We start from the raw sequence: 24,770 nt of genomic DNA, 5'->3' as shown, positions 1-24,770 counted from the left end.
CATCGGATTTTTATACACTTAGTTATTCAATTGAGTTTTTCAGAAAAATTAAATCAACAATGAGTCTGAAACCACCAATATTTATACTGTTAGAAGCATAATAACGAAGTACAGAGCCCTTTTTCACAAAATTTGCTCCGTTTAAGTTGTTTTTCAGACGTTTTAAGGCCCAACCCGGGGTATGAACGTTTGGACAGTATTTATTGTGGGACATTAGAGCACATCAGACATGTCGAATTGCATTCTGAATACGAAGAATGTCCTGATGATATCAAATAATTTAGATTTTTTGAAATTCGCAATGTAATACACATTTTATGGCAAATGATTAACAATTGATATTTTTGATATTTAACAGTACTCGAAGTAAACTTTATAAATCTGATGATTTATACTTAAAGTGTATGTGATGGGATGAAAAGCCGACGATCAATTGAAAATTTTGACCTTTCGTATTGAAGATATGGATTTTTCCCCAAAACAAATACCAAAAAATCAGGTCTTTTTGAAAAAAAATCCATATCTTCAATACGAAAGGTCAAAATTTTCAATTTATTTTCGGCTTTTTCATCTCACATACATACACTTTAAGAATATATAATTAGATTGATAAAATTTACTTCGAGGACTGTTATATATCAAAAATGTGAAAAATTTGTATTATATGGTGAATTTCAAAAAATGAAAATTATTTGATATCAGAAAGGCATTCTTCGTATTTATAATGCAATTCGATATGTCTGATGTTCTCTCATGTCCCACAAAAATGCTGTCGAAACGCTCAAAACGTTCATTCCAGATCCCTCAAGATCGTGTTTATGCAAAAAGTTTAAAATTTGGCCATATTTGGGGAAAACATCACCATGTTTCAAATTTGGAGGGGTTTTGTTAAACAAGGGCTCTGTACTTCTCTAGATCTACTTAAAATACACCTTTCTGCCAAGTTTCAAGTCATTTGGACTTACAATGGCTGAAAAAAAACTTGAATTATGATAAAATTACCATTTTGAAGTAAACGTGTTTCAAAAATGACTAATAATAGCCAGGTGAGAAATGATGAAATATACCGGTATTATAAATATACTATAATATAAATTTGTTGAAGCAAAAATAATAATAAAGCATATAAATAATAATAAAGTAAATAAATGTTAAATTATGATTGTAATTGCCAGGTAAATAATAAACAAATGTTACCATAATTATTTCTCGACACCTTGTTCACTTCAAATAGCGAAACTTTGCAATGCAGCATCCGATTTTAATAGGGTAAAAAATATTTTAAAGCTAAAACTCTGCTGAATTTAATGAGTTGCAAAACTCAAATTACACTATATGCTCATTTTAATTATTTTCTTGCCTATAACAGCCCCCTTAATATCACTGACGTCATCTAATTAGTTTTGCTAGATATGCACACGTATATCGGGAATATAAGAATTTAGTCCCGCTTTTTTTAAAGGGATTTTATTTCAGTATAGCCTAAGTAAATGCGCACTCATTCATTAAAACTGAGTTTTCCAGCGGGAAATAACTCACGTATGCTGTAGGAATGAATGGGACTAATTAAAGTGCCTGGTGGTGCAAGTGACAGTGAGTGTGAATTTAGTCCTCAGAACAAATTAAATCTTAATTTTTGCCGTCAAACCCCATAGAAACACAATGTCTGAACAAGGTGAAGAAAAGAAGGTAAGTTGAACCAACCATGTAGATTAACTGTGATAAAAATTAATGTACTGATCGTATGAAAGAAAACTGACACAGTTGAGTTGACGCCGATCCATGATTTACATGATCCCATGTTAATGTTTATTTTTATCGCGCGCCCGCTTCATGCTTTAGCGAATACAATACAAGGAACTTATACGATGTCCTCATTCACAAACTGATACTATCTGTCCATCGTATAAGACTGTTACCGTACGGCAATGTGGTGAAGGAATATTACACAGTCACAGTCAAGAATAGGCTCCATCATTTTTTTATTATGATCCCTCGACCCTCCCGGCCCAGTCTCCCGAAACATCAAAAGCGTTGCACTTTACTTACTTACAAATTACAACGGTAACACAACTAATAACATCTTGCCAAGACTGGTCCTACACTCTCCACAACCGTGGCCAAGTTGTCGTAGTATTGCTAGATTTTAGCAAGGCGTTTGATAAAGTACCACATCATCGCTAAATACGTTGATGACATGACCTTTGGTGAGAACCGTCATCGTAATGTTAAAGGCTGTCTTCAAGATGATTTGAATGATTTTACTGAGTGGACCAAAAACAATAGCCTTAAATTAAATCCATCCAAATGCCAGGCTCTTCTTGTTAATTTTGGTAGATCAGAGCCACTACACACAGATTTGAGAATTGGTAATGAGCCTCTTCCTTATGTTGACAAAGCGAAAGTGCTCGGTCTCTGGTTACAAAATGACCTTAAATGGGACGCCCAGGTTAATGATATGCTAACCAGAGCCAATAGGCGTCTTTTTATGCTTCAGCACTTTAAAAAATTTGGCTTCTCTCAAGATGAGCTCACCATTGTTCTTAAAAGTTACCTTAGACCAGTTCTCGAATATGCTGCTGTGGTTTGGCACTCAAGTATTACATCAAAACAATCTGCTGATATTGAAAGAATTCAAAAACGGGCATGTAGGACAATACTTGGTTGGAACTATACATCTTATGATGATGCAATTACCTCGTGCAATCTTGATTTTTTAACTAACAGAAGAGAATTACTCTGTCATTCATTTGCTGAAGGGCTATCAACCAATGCTCGTACTAGTCATCTCATTCCCCCCACTAGGTTTGAAGCCCATGGTAGAAATCTCCGCAATTCAAGTGCAATATCAAAAATTCCAGTCAGAACATCCAGGTTTGCTAATAGTCCAGTACCATATTTTATTAATTTATTGAATCAGTAGTTATCCTTTTGTACTTGCCATTTTTAGTGCTTTTAAACAGTTTTGATGTATTACATGTATATGCAGGTGTCATTATTTATATAATTTATATATGATCTCTTTATTTGTATGTGTGAGTGGGAGTACGAGGGAGTACCAGGTGTTTTTGAGCCCAGTGATATGTGTGGTGTGAATTAGGTAGGGGTGAGTGTGTGTGTGAGTATGGTGTGCAGGTGTGAGTGGCTGTTTTCTGTGGTGGTTGGGTGTTGTATGTGTTCAGAGATGAAGGGACCATGTGTGCTGGCATGCCATTGTGTGTGCATCTGCATGCGTGCACTCATGCACCCTTCACCTGTGTACTCCTTTTCCACCCACACCGACTCCTGGAACCGACTCACACCTGCATGCTGATGTTTTAATATGTAGCAATATCCATTTATACTTTATATACAATGTGCATTGTGCAATATTTTTCTTCTTTTATCTTGCATTATTTGAATTTAAATTTGTTGTTTATATATTTTGTATTTGTAATTTAGTAATTTTTGATGTCTTTTAATGTAAAAATTGCTCAATTTGGCCTTAGGGCCACGATGCTTTTACTAATAAAATGAAATGAAATGAAATGAAATTATCCGCCAAACTAAACTTCTACGGCATCAGAGGTCCGACTTTGCAATGGGTAAACTCCTTTCTGCACAACAGAGTAGGCCTACAAGCTGTGTCAGTCAACGGTTCTCATTCCAGCTGGGGTAACGTTACATCAGGTGTACCCCAAGGATCGGTACTTGGACCAGCCCTGTTCCTGTTGTACATAAACGACATCCAAGAGAAGATCCAGTCAAGCATGCGTCTGTTTGCCGACGACAGTATTGTGTACCGGGAGATAAGGAGTGACGAAGACCATCGTATCCTACAGAGAGATCTTGAAGTCCTCGCTGACTGGTCATCTACGTGGCTCATGCAGTTCAACATCGGCAAGTGTGCTATTCTTCCTATCACCAAGAAGCGCAAACCAAGCATCTTCCAATATAACATCCTTTGACAGCCACTTCAGAGAGTAGACCAGCACGCTCAGTGTTACCATCTCACACGATCTTGGATGGAGCGACCACTGTAGTAAGATCACCAAGAAGGCGAGTCACATCCTGGGTTTACTACACCGCACCTTATCTCCATGTAACCAAGATGTCAAAGCCAGAGCCTACCTGACGCTAGTGCGCCCACAGCTTGATTACGCCGCTGAAGCCTGTAACCCGTATACCATCACTGTAGTTAACCGCCTTGAACAAGTTCAGCGAGCTGCAGCACGGTTTGTTTTCAGAGACTTCAGCAGAACTACATCTGTGTCTAGCCTGATCAACACCTTGGGCTGGGACCAACTCCATACTAGGCGCCTGGCGTCACAGCTGACCATGTTCTATAAGATCCAACATGGCCTGGTCAACATACAACTACCACACATCATCCAACCAGCAAAATATTTTGGTAGACACGATCACCAGCTGAAATACACCATACCAGAAGCTTCCATTACGGAGAAATTTCAGTGAAAAATATGTGCCCATACGACTCTGCGGCACTAGACTATTTTCAACAGCAAGCCTGAACTGCAAGTGTATACTTATTTGTATCCGTTGTTTGACCGTATCTTGTTGTATAAAGATGAATGTTAATGAACTTTAACCCTAACCCAACTAGGACTCACTAAAGCTCACTATTAAAACCACTCTGCGTGCATGCATTCCACGGGACTTGATGACGCAATCAGACCAAGTCATATATACCCAGGGAATCGTTGGCCAGGCCAACGTCACCTTCTACATGCTGGGGATCTTCTGCGTGGCATGCGAGGGGTCCAAGGTTCGAATCCTGGGGGTGCCAAGTGACTTTCTTCATCATCTTCTCTCCTTTTTCGTTCCTTCTTTCCCTTCCGATAGCCAAAAAACCACGGGTAAGGTTAAGGTTAGTGACCATGCATGTTTTTCCTATATGCCTCCTTAAGCCTAACCCAACTAGGACTCACTAAAGCTCATTATTAAAACCACTCTGCGTGCATGCATTCCACGGGACTTGATGACGCAATCAGACCAAGTCATATATAACCAGGGAATCGTTGGCCGGGCCAACGTCACCTGTGTAGCTACATGCTGGGGATCTTCTGCGTGGCATGCGAGGGGTCCAAGGTTCGAATCCTGGGGGTGACAAGTGACTTTCTTCTTCATCTTCTCTCCTTTTTCGTTCCTTCTTTCCCTTCCGATAGCCAAAAATCCACGGGTAGGGTTAGGGTTAATAGTCTCGGGCCAGACTGTATGTGGCTATCATGAACATACAGGAACGATGAGCTGTGATAAGACTAGTCAGATCAATTTCATAATTCAACGAGTGGACTTGCATAGGATTACACACATAGATATATTTGGCCAAAATTTGACCATTTCTAGGCCCTACTTTGTCTGCGTTATGTGAAAAAGGACAGTCTTAAGTAACATGCAACACTTTTGATGTTTTGGGAGACTGAGGGATCCGAATCATTCAGCGGATGACTGAGCCTATTCTTGACTGTGTAATATTCCTTCAACCATTTTCCGTACAGTAACAGGCTTATACGATGGACAGATAGTATCAGTTTAAGAATGAGGACATCGTACATTGTATAAGTTCCTTGTACTAAGGGGTGGGTATGAACGTTTGGACAGTATTTTTTGTGGGACATGAGAGCACATCAGACATATCGAAATTGCATTCTGTATACGAAGAATGTCCTCTGATATCAAATAATTTTGATTTTTTTAGATTGGCGATATGATACAAATTTTATGACAAATTATTCAAATTTGATTTTGATATTTAACAGTCCTTGAAGTAAACTTTATAAATATAATGATATGTACTTTAAGTGTAAGTAGCTGGGATGAAAAGCCGACGATCAATTGAAAACTTTGACCTTTCATATTGGAGATATATACATTTTTTTCCCAAAAAGACCTAAAAGTTTTTGGTGTTTTGGGGAAAAAAAATCCATATCTTTAATACGGAAGGTCAACATTTTCAATTGATCGTTGGCTTTTTATCCACATACATTTAAGTACATATCATTAGATTTATTCAAGGACTGTTAAATATCAAAAATATCAATTTTTAATCATTTGCCATTTCATGTGTATAAAAATCAAAATTATTTGATATCAGAAGTAGGGCCGGTGTCGGCACTGTTTTTTGATGTCGACATATTTCAGTATCTTGACGTCGACAGTGTGTCGACATACATTTGGGTTCCGAAAAAATACCAGGACTTTTTTTTTTCATAATTTTAGTACATCATTAGGAATATTTAAAAAAATTTAACCTAAATATATCTAGAAACACCGTCTGCAATTTCAGCAAAAACCAAGATGGCCGTCTTCATAGCGAGCCGGTAGCGATAATGTGTACAATTTACACCGGAAAACAAGGCAAAATACTGCCAAAAGTATGACCCCTGAAGGCAAATAACATGAAAAGTTGGCGAAATAGTAGGTAAAAGATAAGATTTAGCATTGCATTTTGTTAAAAATGCATTGGAAATGGCCAATATTTTGAGTGAAAATGAGCTTGCCTGACAAAGTTTTACTGGGCCATTGCCTGAGCACTATGTGGCCATGGACGAAGTTGTCGATATGTTGACATAATTCACTTTGTCGACAGGATTCCGACAGAGGACCTGTCGACATCGGCCTTAATCAGAAGGACATTCTTCGTGTTCAGAATGCAATTCGATATGTCTGATGTGCTCTCATGTCCAACAAAAAATACTGTCCAAACGTTCATACCCCACCCCTTAAGACAGGGACTGCCTTTTGGAATTTGAAGTCCCTGAGAGCATTAAATAGAACTATTCTGGAGCCTTCAAGGAGAGCTGTTTAGAATAGAATCACTCAAGTTTCAGCTCAGAAAAAATGTACCATTTCCAGCAAAAAATTATTACCAAAATTACAAGAGAATGAAATGAGTAACTTCCAATTGGCAGAACTTTTTGAAGAAGTTTTGTTTGAGGTGACCCGTTCAACTGAAATTTTTATTATTTATTGTTTGATTTTTGTTATTTTTATGCAGGAAATCATCAAGCCTGATAAGGATGAACATATAAATCTGAAAGTGCAAAGTCAGGTAAGGATGAATCCAGGCTGTACAAACGGTGCTTGCATTTGGTAGTGAATAATTGGCCATATTGTGTACAAAACAGCTATTGGAATATACTCACAAGCTATGTTGAATTTGCAAAGCTCAAAGAATATTTTTATGGGGTCATAAAAATCGCCCAGGGCTGTCCATTGAGTGTTGATCATTTAACAGGGAGGGGCTATTTGAGAAAATAAGTTGGTGAAGCACCCTTGCTCATCCCAAATTCTTTTGCCCTGAAACTGATTTTAAAGCTTAGTTTTGTCCTTCATATGTCAACATTGTTTGCTAAAATGAGCTTGCTTTTTCCCAGATACCAGGTAGTATTTTATGTTAACTTTTGTACGACATGTGGAGGAGGGACATTTTGGGACCAAAATCATCACCTGTTCAATGATTTTTATCCTCAGCGGGCCACATTATGGGACTGACGGGCTTGGAACAATGACTGTCACCGGTTAAATTTCACCCTTAGTTTATAGCTGTCTGTCATGTCTACAGGGAGCCAATCTGTGACTGTCCCGTTCTCAATCCGTCCTGGTGTTGTTTGGATATTCATCACCATCTAAGTACTACTCCCGATTCCAGAAAAATACAACGCTAATTTTTATGCCTCCACCGCTATACTATGTACGTGGCTCACAGTCAGTTTTGAGAAGAATAGGGTGTTTATCCCTGATTGTTCCCAACCCGTCCTGGTGTTCAAATGCACCCCAACAGAAATAAGCTCCATAACAGGCTTTCTTGGGCTAATTACCCATGGTTGTCAAAACAGAGCAGAACAAATCAAATTAAATTGTTAAAAAGTCAATCCAGCTCAGGTTAAGATTTCTTTTTCTCATGTATCATGTTTGTTACAGGATGGCTCAGAAGTTGTGTTCAAAATCAAAAGACAGACCCCATTGAGAAAACTCATGTCTGCATATGCTGATAAACAGGTTAGTTCCTTACTGGTATACAGCACTGAGTTTAGGTATGTCCATTTTTAAATGGTGGAATGGTATGTCAGTCAGTATTCACTTTTTGGAGTGAATAGCATATCTTGACATTAAATAAAATTGATATTGTAACTTTTAGGTCTACACTGTTAAATTTTAATGCTAAAAATATGACTATACTGTGTCTCATCTCAAGTTGAGAGTACTGTGTTGGATATTTTAAGTGGTAGACTCGAATCAATGCACTTACGCGGTCGCATTGCCAGTATATGGACAAATTGCCCTTCTACACGTGTGTATCTGTGACCAGCTCCAACAAAACCCAGAACAAGTCGCCAGACATGTTTTTGAGTTATAGGCCTTTAAATATGACATTCCCATAAAAAAAAATTTGGAATTCTTATTTTCATGGTATTTGACCTTGGGACTGAGTGGACTTTCATTACAAAGAGGATTATTTAATAATTGACAGTTGAACTAGTATGATAATCCCTATTCAATCCTGTGTAAGGCAGGAAACTAATTAGCACATTACTTAGACTAGCAATGTTGCAAAAATATGAAGGTTTCATTTACAAAATTATCCATATCTTTAAAAGTATTGATGCTTTGTATATAATTTTGGTATCATTTTGAAGCTTATTGTCCTGTGTTTACATTTGTATTCAAATCATGAAATGTCAAAAATGCAACTTGTTCTTGGTTTTGTCTGAGCGGGTCACATACATGTATGCGTTCATTCATTTATTTATTTGTTGTATTGAAACACCTATATCTTTATCTATTGTTGCTAGTTTTGTAATCTGAATCCCCATTGATACAGTATCTCTCTTTTGTCATCACACAGGGCTTGAGGTTAGCAGCTATACGATTCATGTTTGATGGAACAAATATTGGTGAGAAAGACACTCCAGATAAGGTAGGTGTGCTAATCAAAAGGCAAGGTTTAAATGGATATGAAGTAGTAATGAGCAGCATTTGAAATGAGTGGTTGTCTAGTTTCCCAAGACACCCCAAATTAATTGTGGAAAACATAAAATGATGTAGTAATGTGTTGCAGACAACAAGTTTACATCTTATCAGTGGAGCAGCATTTTTGTGTAAGTGTGCACACTGGTGTTAGCAAGGGCCATCCTACTTGGACTTTTCCTGTTAAAATAAAATAAATGTAGATATTTATATAGCGCTTTATGCCGTAAACAGCCTCAAAGCGCTTTACATTTATTCCGCCGTCATTAGAATATGTCGGAACCACGTTTGCAGCCTACAACTGGCGCAGGATTCATCAGTACAACGACTGTGACTACCCCTAACAGCTTCCCATTGCACCTGGGTGGGGTGAGGCAAGCGAGGCAAAGCACCTTACCCAAGGGCGCAACACGGTGGTGGGACGGGGACTCAAACCCACGCACGTCGAGCGAGCTCTCAGATTATGAGTCCAAGGCCGTAACCACTGAGCCACCGTGTCTTTGGTTACTAAAATTCTCTTCATGTAACAGCGGACATAAGCCCTTGTATACTGGACGTTGACACTCATAACTTAAAGCCACCTCAGGAGGTGCCCTATGAGTCTATTTTAGGTCTGTATATATATGTCCACTGTACCGGTTTGGCAAAAAGCTGATCCACATTATGGAACAAACCAAAACATCGATGACGTCCTATAAACGTAACTAGTTTCGTTTCTCAGCCGACCCCCTCCCTCCCTGCCAGAAACATAATAATGAAATTTTGAAAATTTTGACATAATAATAATAATGGCACATTCTTCAGACCGATGTTTTTGTACAAACATAATCTAGTATTTTACCCCCCTCCCCCCTAAGCGAAACTAGTTTTGTTTATGTGATGTCATCGATCTTTTGGTTTGTTCCCTTAATCCCATTTTATCATAGAATTGAAATGTGATATTTCTTGTTCTATTTGTTGTCCTCAGCTTGAGATGGAAGATGATGATGTTATAGAAGTATTCCAGCAACAAACTGGAGGATGGAGGAGATGAAGAGTAAACATATGTAGGAAGATTAAAGGTGTCTGATTCGTGCACTTCAATTTTGATATTCAGACTGAAATCATAAGAGACACTGAGACTGACTTGTATGACAGATATTTAGGCGCTCACCTGTGCAGGGAGCCCAGTGAACAGACAACCAAGTTCAAAATGTGATTAGTTGTGTCAAAAGGTTCTCTTTGGTCCCAAAGAGGTTTCAACAGTATTGAAGGAACAAAGCTTTACAACAATGGCTTGTTTGTAAAACTCCAGTTAAACTTTTGAAGGTACTGAAGTGGCTACATAATTATTTCTTAGTAAATTCTGTTTGTATGTAGCCTGCATTGCCAGCCTGAACCTTTTGATATGACATGTTTGTAAATGAACACACTAAGCTGTTGCAAGCGTGGTGTTTATATTGGGACTCCCACTGTGTTAAATTCAGTGCAAGTTCCTGATGAATCATTGACATTCAGTACCTGGTACCAAATCATCTTAGAATTTGAACCATCTTACTTAGCAAGACAATTACCAAATATAACAGTTCAGGGTTTAGATAATATATCATAAAATCTAAAAACGGGTTTGATTTGTTGTAAAATTCAAATCGACCATATCAAACCATTCCAAACTGATTTGATGCCAGGTACATTTGTTTTCTAGATCGTATAAGACATAGCAAAATTGATGTGCACAAGTGGATATGGATTATCACATGTTAAGTTTATAGTTGGCTATTCCACTTGAAATCCATACACCCCGTATGGAAGACATACCCTTAGTCTCCCACACAGGTGCTTCCATAGGGGGTGTAATGTATGTGTTTCAACTGGAATAGCCCCATGCTTACAGTTGTACTGCTCTATTTCCAAAAATATATGAAATTAACTCAGAACCATGCCAAACAGAAGAGATACATTTCCCACAATACTTTTCTCCCCTCTACTGATTTGCTATTTATTGCAGCATGAGATGATAGTAACAAAAAATACCTCAATGAACAGAGCTCAATCCAGATCTTGCAATTGAGGTATTTCTTGTCACTTCCGAACCATGCTGCAGTGAATAGAAAATCAAAACAGGAAAGAAATGCATTGTGGGAAGTGTAAGATATCTTCTGCATAACAACTGAAATTGCTCTTCAGTTTTAAGAAGCAAGTCTTTTTTAACTTAAAAAGCAGCTGTATTTTACTGGTATCGGATAATTAATCTTTCACTTTTGAGGCTTTAGTTAATCACGTGGCCCATCTGTTAACAAGGCTTTCTTCTTTCCAAGCTTCAAATTTATGTGCGAAAAGTTATAATAATCATTTTTATAAGTAAATGTGGGTGGGCCCCTTTAAAATGATTAATGCTGAATGGTTTTTGAGTTGAGATCAAAAACACACAATGAGGAAAGTGTATGTTCATGCTTTGTGTAAAGTCTTTTTTTTATGTTTTGTTGTCATATATTTCATATTTTGATATTTTATAAGTAACCACAGTAGGGTAGTTTAACATTATGTATTATTCATTGTAACCATCATGACTGTTGACTATAAAGTGCTGGTCCCTGGATGTGGACCAGGTAATATAACAATTATTGCCATGAAAACTGTTCAGAGCTCAGAATATTTCTTTGATTATGAGGACTATATTGTGGACAGATTCTATAAAAAGTAGCCATTTTAGGAACTCATTGGCCTTGACTAATAGTTTTACAGAGACTATTTTGAGACCTGATAGTGTTATAGGAAGATGACTAAGAAAGTATGTAGTCACTTCAAATATCACACACATGAATTGCTTCCATTCGCTGTCTGCAAACTAAGCTGCAGGGACCATTGCACTTTAAGTGGCAGTCTGTTTTAAATTTTACAGAATAAGGGGAAACATTTGGATTTTGTTTATTTTTTCCCACCAAAATATTTTGTATTCAGATGTGCTGACTCTCTAAACACAATATTTAGTCTACATAGGAGAAATCTTATGGTAATTATAAGGTGTTTCCTTCTCAAATTATATTCCCCAAGATTGGGCTATATACCATACCCCTGCCATATCCCTGTGAAAGAAGTCTTCCACAGAGGCAGTAAATGAAATTGACGGTCATACTCCCCTTGTATATGGCATTATCTATATATTCTGTAATTGGAGTAAGTATTTCAAAGAAAGTTGCCCAATTGTCTATTCTATTTGAAACCCATACTCCCTCTGTGGAGGATGTAAGCTAAATATTCCACAGGGGAAGTGTGGATTATCAGATGGAATAACCCGTTGTCATTCTGAAGTATTGTCAGACCATCTTACAGTATTTACTTTTACCATGGTCAGAATATATCGTTGGCAGGATGCAAGACAGCTGAAGTGACTTTTTGGTGAAATTGACACATTTAAAGATACAATTTGAGTTCAGATCTGTAGTAATTTATTAAGATAAATAAATAAATGTCACTTACAACAGTCTGGCATTCCCATATCCCATGTTGTGGAATGCAACTCTTTCGTAAGTGACACTTGGTGGTCTTGCATTCTATAAAATGTAGTGACAAGTTCAATGTGTGCACATACAACATTTTCTTTTTGTTTTTTCTTGGCATTTGCTTGATTTTATTACAGTGGAAAATATAAGTATCCAGTTTTATCAATTGAATTATTATTTATTTCACAATTTATCAAATGAAAATGCCATTAGGGATCGAGCATTTGTGCATGTAGTTAACACGCATCATCATCATCATTGTTCGGCTGTGGAGCAGGATGATTTGAAGCCAAGGAAACTGGCATCTGGTTGAGATAGGTTATCTGCACCTCCTAGTATCTTCCAAGTACAAGACAGGTATGATGTTCTCTGTTGACCTGGTCTCTGTGGTTTATACAGGGTGTATCTTCTGCAGGGTTCTTCTTCTGACATCCTGAGAATGTGTCCTAGGAATTATAGTTGTTGTGACCATACACAATTGATGACTGAGAGGCTCGATGTTGGAAATTGCAGGTCTTGGCATTACTGATACGGTCAATGCGCTTGATTTTAAGCAACGAGCATAATTCTATAACATTATGTTGCAAAAGAATAAATTAAATTGTGTTTTCCACTTACAACAGTCTTGCATACACAGTTAACTTCTTTGGGAATGCAAGACCATTGAAAATGGCACTGTCAATAATCTGGCATTCATCACAACATGCACTTTCCTTTGTACAAAACTACAAATATCCTTAATTATCAGCTTTTAACATAATAATTTGTCAAATACCTTAAATAGTTCTATAACAAATATTGACTGAGCCTAATATTGACCACCAAGTCAAACACTATCATGCTGCTTTGTAAAATGATGACAATGGTCTTGCATTCTGGCCACAATATGTTTAGTTTATTAATTTCAACTCATAATATTTGTTTGATAATCATTTTATTACCAAGTTAATCAAAAACAACAATTCTGTAGCTGTAATTTTTGTTTATTTCTCTCATTTTCCCTTTTTTCCTCACATTTCTTTCTCCCTTTACTTGAATTGCGGACTCTTTGTCAGAGCCCATGTCCTGTGCAGGCATAGTGCTGACAACTGAAATTGTTGGAAAACTAGAACTAACTGAAGGGGTTGTCCTTGGACCAAATACGATTTCAAGTAATTTTCAGGAGTCTGTGTTGTGTAGAACCAGAAAGCAAGGGGCATTGGATCCCAGAACCGTGTAAACACGGTCCTTGATCTTGAACCTTGAGTTAGTGAATGGGCCCCATGACCCTGTAAACACAGTCCTTGATCTTGAACCTTGGAGAGTTAATACAACCCTTCAGAATCCTGAAGTTGTGGACATGCAGTGTCATGCTTAATTGATGGCATGTAATAAGGTAGCATGATAAAGGCATGTGATAAGGTAGCATGCTAACATGATTACAGTGTGTTATTTTCTATATTGCTTCAGTTTTTGCAACTTGTATGTATTTAAAATGAGAACAATATCTATATTGAACAATTTCATTCTAATATACGCTTATCAGTTATGTTGATCTACACTTGTATATTAAACTGTAAATAAACTAATGTATATGATTGTATGCAAGGAAAACACAGTTGGGTTACTTAAATCTGGCCCAGCTGCACATAGGTTTGTTCTGGCCTGAACAACAAAACTCAGTATTCCAGTGTTTGGTACTGGTCCTGGGTCACAACTTGAGATTTGCTTTGTCTCAGATGCTGAAAACCCCTGGTTCTGGGCCATATTTATATTCTCTTATTAATATATTCTGGGGGCCAATTATAAAAAGTGTTCCATGCTAATCACTGGGTGTCATGTAACTGAAGAGTTCACATGCAAAAGCCAATAAATTCCATTTTCAAATATTGAGTATATTCAATATCTGCCCTGTAATGCTAGCTTTGAATTGACACCATACTTTAAAAATTCCAAGATAAATATTAAGGGATGGGGTATGAACGTTTGGACAGTATTTATTTTGGGACATTAGAGCACATTAGAGCACATCAGACATATCAAATTGTATTCTGAATACTGAAGAATGTCATTCTGATATCAAATAATTTTGATTTTTTGAAATTAGCAATTTAATACACATTTTATGGCAAATCATTAAAATTGATATTTTGATATTTAACAGTACTTGAAGTAAACTTTATAAATCTGATGATTTATACTTAAAGTGTATGTAGGTAGGATGAAAAGCCTACGATCAATTGAAAATTTTGACCTTTCGTATTGAAGATATGGATTTTTTTCCCCTGCTACATACACTTTAAGAATATATCATTAGATTTATATAATTTACTTCGAGGACTGTTATATATCAAAATTTGAAAAATATCAAATTTTTATAATTTGTCATAAAATTTGTATTATATTATAAATTATTTGATATCAGAAAGACATGCTTCAGTATTCAGAATGCAATTCGATAGGTCTGAGGTGCTCTCATGTCCCACAAAAATACTGTCGAAACGTTAATAAACGCTCATTTTTGAGTCATATGGGTGGGTTATGCACCTGGCTAGTTATAGCAGATGATTCTATTCCATCAAAATGTCATGGCTAACATACATACATGTATGCTTCAGCTTAATAACAAAATAAAGCATGTTTTAATGTTAAATCATTGTTGCAGCCCAGTGAACAAAGAGTATAAAAATGCCAAATGATTGGGCAAGTAAATATGTATTATGTGATGTTGGTGTCATCTAACACAGGCCATAACATGCTTTATGTATTATAGTTGTAACATTATAATGTACCATCAGGGGTGCAAGCATGAATCCTTTCAAGCCATTCTCAATTCATTGGTATGAAATTGATTTTATTTACTGAACTTTTATGGTAGACCTATAACCTTCATGTAATCATAAGCCTAGTATCAAGATTCAAGACGGGGATTATACAGCTTATGGAATAAAGTTGTCAATTCCTCAACAAAGTCTTGACAATAGGCTAATGTTTGTGTGTATGCTTACAATGAAAGGTAGGCTTTATCAATACTGATGCTGAATGGCTTGGATAGTGTTTCAATCTAGTTGATTCTTCATTATCTTGGACCTTGCTGAAACTCCTGTTGATAATAACTTAAGTAGATGTTGTAGAAAGTTAGTGTAGACTAGACTCATGTGAAATTTATGTTCTTTTTATAATGTGTAGAAACAGTAAATATATTGAAGTTAAAAATGCCTTCCAATTTTGATTTACTCTGTGTGCTTGTGTGTGCAAGTTGAAAGAAATGGTAGTACAGCTCAAATTACCGTACTTTTCCTGACCAGACAGTCCATGCCAAAATTGTTACTACACCTTTACATTTAATCGAATCTCTTTTGGATGTCTGTCATTTTGAACATCACACTTGAAAGATGTATGCTATGTAGAAACTTTATTTTGCAATTTCATAATTTGCATATTATTAGCATATTTGCAAGAAAAAACATGAAAATCAATAAATACCTATATTTTTCACAATTTCAATATTTTATTAAAAATTAAGCATGTAGGCCATTTGTTATGACTTGATGAATGAAGCTGTTAAACAGATTTTGATATTTTTGCTTATTTTTCCTTTTTTGCCCCAAAATGTGTAAAAATCAAAAAATTTTTTCATGACCTATATTTTCTTTGAATATTTATAAAATTTCTTAATTTAGGTATAATACAGTGCAGAAAAAGATGTCAAAAAAATCTGTTAAACAGATTTCCAATAAATTGTTCCATTTTCCATTTTGGGTTAAATACTCAATTTTCATCTTGCGGGATATTTGAAACATAAAATGAAAACATGTCCATTGCACTTTTTCCTCGAGATGTACTATAATATCAAGGTTACGGATATATTATAATCCCTTCTTATCTTCACTGATCCATCAGATACCTATTATGAATGATCAATGAAAAGGTTCAGAACTGGGCTACTAATGGTCTGTCAAGTATCTATAGTTATTTTCATGACTGTGTCAACTCAAAAATCATGCAAGGTCGAATGTAGGAAAAGTACGATCAGTTGAGCTGTATAGTGTGACCAGATCTGATCCAATCAGGCTTAAGTCAGCAATAATAAAACTGAGATATAGGCAAAAAGTGAGAGGAGTAAAAAAACCTAATAAAAACATCAGAAAATGGACATAAAACCAAGTACCGGTATTCAAGAGACCTGGGGATTCAATGTCGGTAAGTGTAGGTACTGAGCAAGTTGATAATGGTAGTTCACTCAATTAAAAAAATTTCTGACTTTTGCCTGATAAAATAGGGTCACATAAAGAGTTAATGGGTAATTTGATAAAATAGGATTTTTTTCTGTAAACCATACATTTTACTAAACCAGCAAATTGCAGGAGAAACTAATAAGACTTAATAGAACTCTCATGTACGTTTTCAGGCACTCTTCACAGAATTTACACCAACCTCTATCCTCCCAATAAGTGGCATAGCTAAGTGGTGCATCTTTGTTTGCCCCAACTATTCGTGCACAGTTGTTCGTAGTGGTCCATTTTAGCATTAAAATTGCACATTTTTCGCTCGCACATTTGTCTTGCGAAGTCATTTTAATAGTGGGTCAGCAGGATGATTATATTCCCCCATGGCTTGCTGACTCCATGCCTTTCAATATAGCACTGATCTCAAAAGGTTTAGTACATGGAGGATTGCACGTAGGGTTCTTAGTAGAAATGAGTGTGCGGGGATATGCGGCAGATTCAGGGTACGTTTTCAGCCATTTACTTTTTAGACTGGGTGTATATATTTCAGTCATTTTGGTTTATTGATGGCTCTCAATTTCATGAAAATTTGGTTTAAGAAAGGGTATTTTTCATAATTTTTTTCAAAAAAGTACCAAGTTTTTCAGTACAAAAAGTTGTATAATTTTGGGTCTGTTTTCAGTCATCAAAACTTTTTAGAGTCCCATCCACACATCTCCACAGGTGAGAACCCCCTCCCAGGAGTGCCTAAATATGGGTCACTTTGGAAAAGTGATGAAGCCTAAGGGGTGCTGAATTATGGGGAGGGGGGCAAGATTTTTTGGCAAGATAAAAAGCATTTTTATCAACCGGAAAAGGGGAGGCGCAGGCGGAAGCGATTTTTGGCACATATGTTTTGGGCAGCTTTTTTTATATATAATTATGCCTAAAAAGGTGTAGGAAAACGTTAGGAACATGCTCAAATATGCAAAATTTGCGGCTTGCTGTCCTCGCATTATGATAAGATTTGGGTTCGCCAAAATTTGCAAATATGTAAGGGGCTGTGCAATAATTATGAGCCTTTGTGGGAGGGTGAAATGGGGGGGCAATAATTTTTGGCAAGCCGAAGGGGGGGGCAATTTTGGCCAGCCGTGGGGAGTGATTTTTGGTACACATTCATGGGGCGCCTTTTAAATAAAATGCTCTAAAAAAGGCTTATGAAAACAGTACGGAAACGCTTTTAATATGTACATTTTCTTTCAACATATATCTAGACTATTAAAAGGTTTGCAAATTGGGATCCCAAAAATTTAGCATGTGCAAGGGGGAGGCAAAGATGTTTTGGCGGGCATAGGAGGTTGAAAGATTTCCTTGCTTTGTGAACAACCCTGTATCCCCGTGATATGGATATCCCCACCCCGGTTTTCCTATTGTAGTGTTAAGTTCCTGGAGTCAAGTTATTTGCCAAAAATCTTTGCCGCCCCCTTTTTGACGTGCCAAAAACATTTGCCCCCCCTCCCTTTTTGATGTGCCAAAAAAATTTTGCCCCCCCCCCTTTACACACTAAGAATTAGGGGAACCCCAATTTAAAACCTTAAATTGTCTTATCACATAATGTGAGCGCAGCGAGTAGGGAATTTTGCATATTTAAATGTGTTCCTAATTTCCTACACCTTTTAGGGCATAATAGAAACGGTGCCCAAAATATCTGTGCCAAAAAATCGCCTGCCAAAAATCAATTGACCCTCTTTTTGACCTACCAAAAAATGCTTGCCCCATTTTTGGCCTGCAAAAAAAAAATCTTTGCCCCTATAATTCACCCGGGGGGGGTTCTTCGAAAAATTTTGTACGGGGGTGTGCCACGCAGACTTTCGGATGCTGACTTTCTCTATACCTACTTTTTGCTGTTTTTGCTACCCATCAGTATACCAATTTTCAAGAAAAAGCACCCAAATTTGCCATAATTGGGCGCTTTAAGTGCAATTTTTCCAAAATGCGCCCAATTGGGCGCATTGGTCTCCGCTGATAACCCACCCATCGATATACCAAAATTGCTGAAAAGGTACCCCAAAACCGTGGCACATCCCCGTATACCTTCAACCAAGAAGAACCCCCCCGGGTAATTCACCTCCCCGGGGCCTTATTTGCACCACCACTAAATAATGTGCCATGTAGGGCCTAGGCCTAAAAGCCAAAAATTGCCCCCACCTCCTTTTGACCAGTGGCGGCGCTACGGGGGGGCTGGGAGGGGGGCAAGGGGGGCATTTGCCTCCCCCAAATATTTTTCTTGCCCCCACTTTTGAGGCAAAAAACCCCAAAATCGCATAAATTTCCACTTTTTGCGTACAATTTGCCAATTTTGCCCCCCTTGAAATTCACAATCGGCGCGCGCCACCGTGCTTTTGACCAACCAAAAACTGTGACCCCCATTTGGCACCATTTCAATTAGGGGAAGGTGGGGCATAACGGAACACTTAACTTCGAGGATGCTCTGTGACGTCACCATAAGTAATATGACTGTAAAAAGTATATGTTCAGTTGAAGTTTGTATTTACCTTTAATATACCATTAACCAATATAACTTGAACCTTACAATTTTTAGAAAAATGAAGAAAAATTTTAAAAAAAATAAATCCGTTTTGCCCCACTATCGGGGCAAAACGGAAACCCCCTATGGGGCAAAACGGCACCCTGGGTGTAAACTTATATCAGTAGTTCCATCGGTAGGCCCTAGGCCTAGTTATATGTAGGCCTATATTCAGTTACAATATTAAGTGGGCCTACCATCTCTGTGGAGTGAGTGGTTAACTTCTTATAGACCTAGTAGGCCTATAATATGTATGACCAATATTTGATTAGAAAGAAATATTAAGTAGGCCTACCCATCTCTGTGGAGTAAGTTAACTTTTAATCATTAATTCTATCTGTAGGCCTAGTTTAATATGCCTATGTTTCAGCGAAGTGTTTACCATGCTCGAGTAGGCCCCTAGATAACGCCTACATTTCCTTGAGTGAATACGTATTATGTCCAATTGGGGCAAAACGGAACCCATCTGTGGGGCAAAACGCCTGGGGCAAAACGGAACCCTGTTCCGTTATGCCCCACACTAGGGTTCCTTTTTGCCCCATACCTGATTTTTTAGGAATAGGTTGCATGCATAATACATTGTAGCATATAGGCCATGCAGTTCATACAGCTCAAAGCTAGTACCTTAGTGTTTACAATATACACAATTATTTGGGAATCCGATATTAATGAAGTAAAATTTCCGCGCATTAAACATCTACATATCTTACGTCAGACAGGTTGTAATTTTTGACTCGATCTTGCTCGGATGTCAGTAGATTGTTTCAGATCAAATTTTTGTTGTAAATCTGTGTGGCCATACTTGTGTTCCTCAATATAATTTGCATAGACGGCAGTATTGCCAAGGCCTATTTTTCCGTTGGGTCCGTTTTGCCCCGGGGGTCCGTTATGCCCCACCTTCCCCTACCCTGTTCCCCCACAGCTGCATGGCTCATTTTATATAGGCCCCTATTGAGCTTCAACACCCCCTCCCACGTCCCCCCTCTCAGTTCCTTGTGGCCCCTGCCCCATCCCCGGGCTCCTAAATTATCAATGATACCGTACTAAAGCGAAGGAGCATTGTGATTTCAATCAGGTATTTCAATGAATTTCATATTGAAGTGCGCCCCTCCTCCCACCACCTCGGCCACCAGACATGGTAAAACAAGAGACAACTTTTGTTTGGGGCGATTTTCGTAGGGGACGAGTTCATGAAAGCTAATGAAACGTGTGTTTTCTTCTCAAATGATGCTTATATTCCAAATGATTGAAACATTTGATGAAAATCAACAATATGACGTCAACATTAATATTCATATGCACTTTGCCTGCTTACAGCCTGATCCGTCCGAATGTAAATGACGTCATTGATTAATATTCATTTAGGAAATATTTTACTGGAATATTAACATCAAGCGACAATGCGCTGATTGAATTTGTAGGTATTCAATTTGTACATGAAATTTATGTAGCTGTTTATCATCAAAATGAATACTGTTTTATCTCGAGCGAATACAATATTCGCTTTTACATTGAGCGTACTTGCAGTTCTAACATTTGGTTGTTTCTTGACGACTGCATTCAAGGACAATATAACAAATGTGCACATCGACACAAGCAAACATCTGGTGTAAGTAAGCTTAAAATTAAAAATGTCAGAAATTTGTAGATCTACATCCATGCATCATGACATGTATCTGAAAGGTGAATTCAAACCGCATCATATCATATATCAAATTAAAGCCCTTGAGTAAAGAAAGTGTGGGAGGGGAGAGCGTGGCCTAGCGGTTAAGGCGTTGGACTGTGAGCTGTGTCATTGTGAATCCCAAGGGCAAGGCTAAGCCAAGCCCAAGGCCGGGTCGAAGTACACTGATATTCAAAAGTATCTCATTTTGGAAAATGGATCTCATATTTGTAATCGTCTCAAATTGAATAGATTTGAGAAGCAATTTGAGATCCAATATGAGATCCAATTTGAGTGACAAATTGAGATATAATCCACCCAATTAGGTTTTATTGGGTGTTAAGTTGCTATTATTATAGTAGATGAAGTATGGTACTGTATGGAACCAGCCTCTAGACTTCTCATGGTCAAGTATGGGTTTAATTGCTGTTCATGGTCTTTTGAGTATTTATAAACAAGGTGACCATATGGTAAAGTTGATCTAAAAATGTTTTTCTTGTTCCTTTCGAAAGCAAAAAGAAATTAAGAGAATGTTTTTCAAATTATTCAAAACATCAGAATATCTCACAAACTTAAAATCTGAATACTCATAAAATCGCTTGGAAAATTGCAAACTCAATCAGTAACAAAGGACTTATAAATGCCAGGAGGATAGTTGGTTTCAGGTTGCTTGCTACAAAAAATTAAAAGAAAAACAGCTATAATGTGGAAATAATTCATGCAGTGAAAACTGAAGCAAAACCCTGATATTTAAAGTGGGATATGTACATCTGAAGTATGTATCATTCAGTATCAATAATAAGATATGTTTCATAGTATAATTGACCTTGTCTTCTTGGCAGAGAAACCTGATCTGCAAGCAAAAAATTCCCAATACTACTTCAGCTATTAAATTGGAGTAATTAGGCCTTGCTCTGTAAAAAATACAATTTTGATGATCCCCAGCTTCTTTGACCATGAAATGACAAACATTTGGTAGCACCAATGTATTAAGCACCAATTGGGTGATTATGGATCTCATATTGGTACTCAAATTCATTCTCAAATTGGGTCTCAATTCTATTCAATTTGAGATGATTTTCAAAATGAGATCCATTTTCCAAAATGAGATAGTTCTGCACAACAGTGTGTTACGAGTCGTACTTGACTCAAGGCCAAAATCACCTTTTACCCGAACTCACACGAATGCACAACACAAATACACTGTTTATTTAAGCTAACAAAATCTAAGTCTTTAATTGAAAACAGAGTATGATTGGTACATATAATAACACTATCGCATATACAATAAAATCACACAATGACAGTTTTACTCTATGACTACTTAACCAGCTGTCTTCTTGTTGGTGATCCTAGAGTTCTTGCAATGTTCTGGACGACTGATGTAATATATCCTTATTCGCTTGTCCTGCGAAGTCCAGTGTACACTTGCGCTTATAAATCCTTGCGTATAAAATCCTCATACGAAAATGATGCTTTCTCCAATCTCCTTTGCGCTGTTATCTCCACAAATATATCTCCTTGCGCTGCTTTCTCCTCAAATATATCTCCTTGCGCTGCTTTCTCCTCAAATATATCTCCTTGCGCTGCTTTCTCCAAAAATGGTGTTTCTTTCACCAATCACTCTTTTTCCAGGGAACCGGTTTCTTTAACACAGCTCCACTGTTTCTTGACAGATGCGTGGCCTTCACAAACCCAGCAAACTCCAGCAATTTGACAGAAGAACTTTTAATCCTTTGATGAGGAAGAGCACTTTTGTGTGCTCGCTGTCTTCTTCGTTGCTGTATTAAAATTAGCTCAATTATTGGCTATATAAACTGGTTAAAATGTACTTCTTTTTTGCAGCACGAGGACCATCACACACATGTGGAGTTTTCAATCTCACATGACATTCTGTCAAGTCCCAACAAAAGCCTCCAGCTTTTTATATCAGTACTCATGCAAAAAATCCCATCATCTATTAATAAACCATTACCTCAATCACATTTTTACAACATTGCTGCAATCTTGGGATTTCCCAATATTAATTATACACATTCACCTTTCACATTACATCACTTCCTGGGGGGTTTTCCTGATGGTGCAATAATGAACTGGGGCTTTCCAAGTTCCAAACATAGCTCTGACTTTGTTTACAATAATTTGGGGGAATTCCAAACGACTTTCCACACCATTATCTTGCACGCATAAGGGGTTTCCCATCTCATGAAATACTTTCAGCTTGTAAACAAAGTTAAATAATTAAATTAAATCAAATTACTCAGGGCACATCACACCCTCCCCTTAAAAGAAGAAAGTTGAATGTAATGAAAACTTTCTTAAATGTTTTCTTCTTTTACATCAACTTCAACATATTATCAACTTTGAGTATTTAACTCATCATACACAGTGACTACTTGTCACACACAACTTCCCTTTTAAAGGAAATTTGTGTTTATCAGCCCTTTTTATGCAATTCTGGACAGGGCATCAGCCATTACATTGTCTTTTCCCTTAATATGTTTGATGTCCAGATTGTACTCTTGCAAGGTCAAACTCCACCTCACCAGTCTTTGGTTTTTGTTCTTCATCCTGTTGATGAAGGTGAGGGATTGTGATCTGTGAAAACAAGCACAGGGTATACTGTGGTACCCAAATACACATCAAAATGTAGCAATGCTAATAGCAATGCTAGACACTCCTTCTCAATTGTGGAGTAATTTCTCTGGTGCTTGTTGAATTTCCTTGAAAAGTAACAAATGGGGTGATCTATTTGATCTTCACCCTCTTGCATCACAACACCTCCACAGCCTATGTCACTGGCATCAACAGTCAACTTGAACTGCTTCTGAAAATCAGGTGCAGTAAGCACTGGTGAACTCATGAGTATTGACTTGACTTTGTGAAAAGCATTTTCACACTGTTCTGACCAAATGAATTTTGCATCTTTCTTCAACAAATCAGTCAAAGGACTTGCTATCTCTGAAAAGTTTGGACAGAACTTTCTATAATAGCCAACCATTCCTAGAAATCTCATGAGTGCCTTCTTGTTCACAGGTGTGGGGTATTGCTCAATTGCTTCAACTTTGGCTTTGATAGGTTTCACCTGACCTTGACCTACAACATATCCTAAGTATGTGACTGTGGCATGGCAAAACTCACTTTTACCAGATTGACTGTCAACTGTACTTCAGACAGCTTCTCAAACAATTGATGGAGTTGTTCCATGTGTTGTTCCCAAGTTTGACTGTAAACAATCAAATCATCTACATACGCTTCACATCCCTCTATGTCTGCCACAATTTGATTTACCATTCTCTGAAAGGTTGCGGGTGCATTTTCAACCCAAATGGCATGACTTTGTATTGGTAAAGACCAAGCGGTGTACAAAAAGCAGAAATCTCTTTGGCACGGTCTGTGAGTGGAACCTGCCAGTACCCTTTCAAAAGATCAAATTTGCTAACAAATTTTGCATTCCCAATTTTGTCTATGCAATCATCAATTCTTGGAATTGGAGTACGAGTCTGTCTTTGAATGAACATTTGCAGCTCTCATGTCTGCGACCAATCGGTATGAACCATCAGGCTTGGGAACAAGTATACACGGTGAACTCCATTCACTACTACTTGGTTCTATGATATCATTGTCTAGCATGTAATTGATCTCATTTTTGAGATGTTCCATTTTCAATGGATTGACTCTATAAGGATGCTGCTTGATTGGTTTTGTATCACCAACATCTACATCATGAAATGCAGCATTTGTTCTACTTGGCGTATCAGGAAATATATTGTCAAATTTGTGAATCAAATTTGCAATTTGACTTTGTTGATCTTGAGAAAGATGACCTAACTTTGAGTCCAAATTAGTGAGCACATCAGAATTGTTCAATTTTACATTAT

The 24,770-nt window shown here is 37.4% G+C and overlaps 2 protein-coding genes across 2 annotated transcripts in view; both read left to right on the top strand.

Annotated features, from left to right (window-relative positions):
• LOC140146591 (signal peptidase complex subunit 3-like) overlaps positions 1–24,770 on the top strand; it is a 177,475-nt gene that overhangs the window by 138,825 nt on the left and 13,880 nt on the right. Inside the window, exon 2 of the mRNA XM_072168463.1 lies at positions 20,654–20,835. Within this exon, the coding sequence (XP_072024564.1) occupies positions 20,693–20,835 (143 nt within the window). The 5' untranslated portion in view covers positions 20,654–20,692. The remainder of the gene's footprint in view (positions 1–20,653; positions 20,836–24,770) is intronic.
• On the top strand, positions 1,547–14,079 carry LOC140146549 (small ubiquitin-related modifier 2-A-like). The gene is made up of 5 exons (XM_072168427.1): positions 1,547–1,689; positions 6,998–7,051; positions 7,924–8,001; positions 8,849–8,920; positions 9,938–14,079. Exons 1-5 carry the CDS (start codon positions 1,663–1,665, stop codon positions 10,001–10,003), a joined length of 297 nt encoding a protein of 98 aa, XP_072024528.1. The 5' UTR covers positions 1,547–1,662; the 3' UTR covers positions 10,004–14,079.

The sequence above is a fragment of the Amphiura filiformis genome, chromosome 1, assembly GCF_039555335.1.
Source record: "Amphiura filiformis chromosome 1, Afil_fr2py, whole genome shotgun sequence".
Lineage (NCBI taxonomy): Eukaryota > Metazoa > Echinodermata > Ophiuroidea > Amphilepidida > Amphiuridae > Amphiura > Amphiura filiformis.
This window is presented reverse-complemented; position numbering and strand designations above follow the sequence as displayed.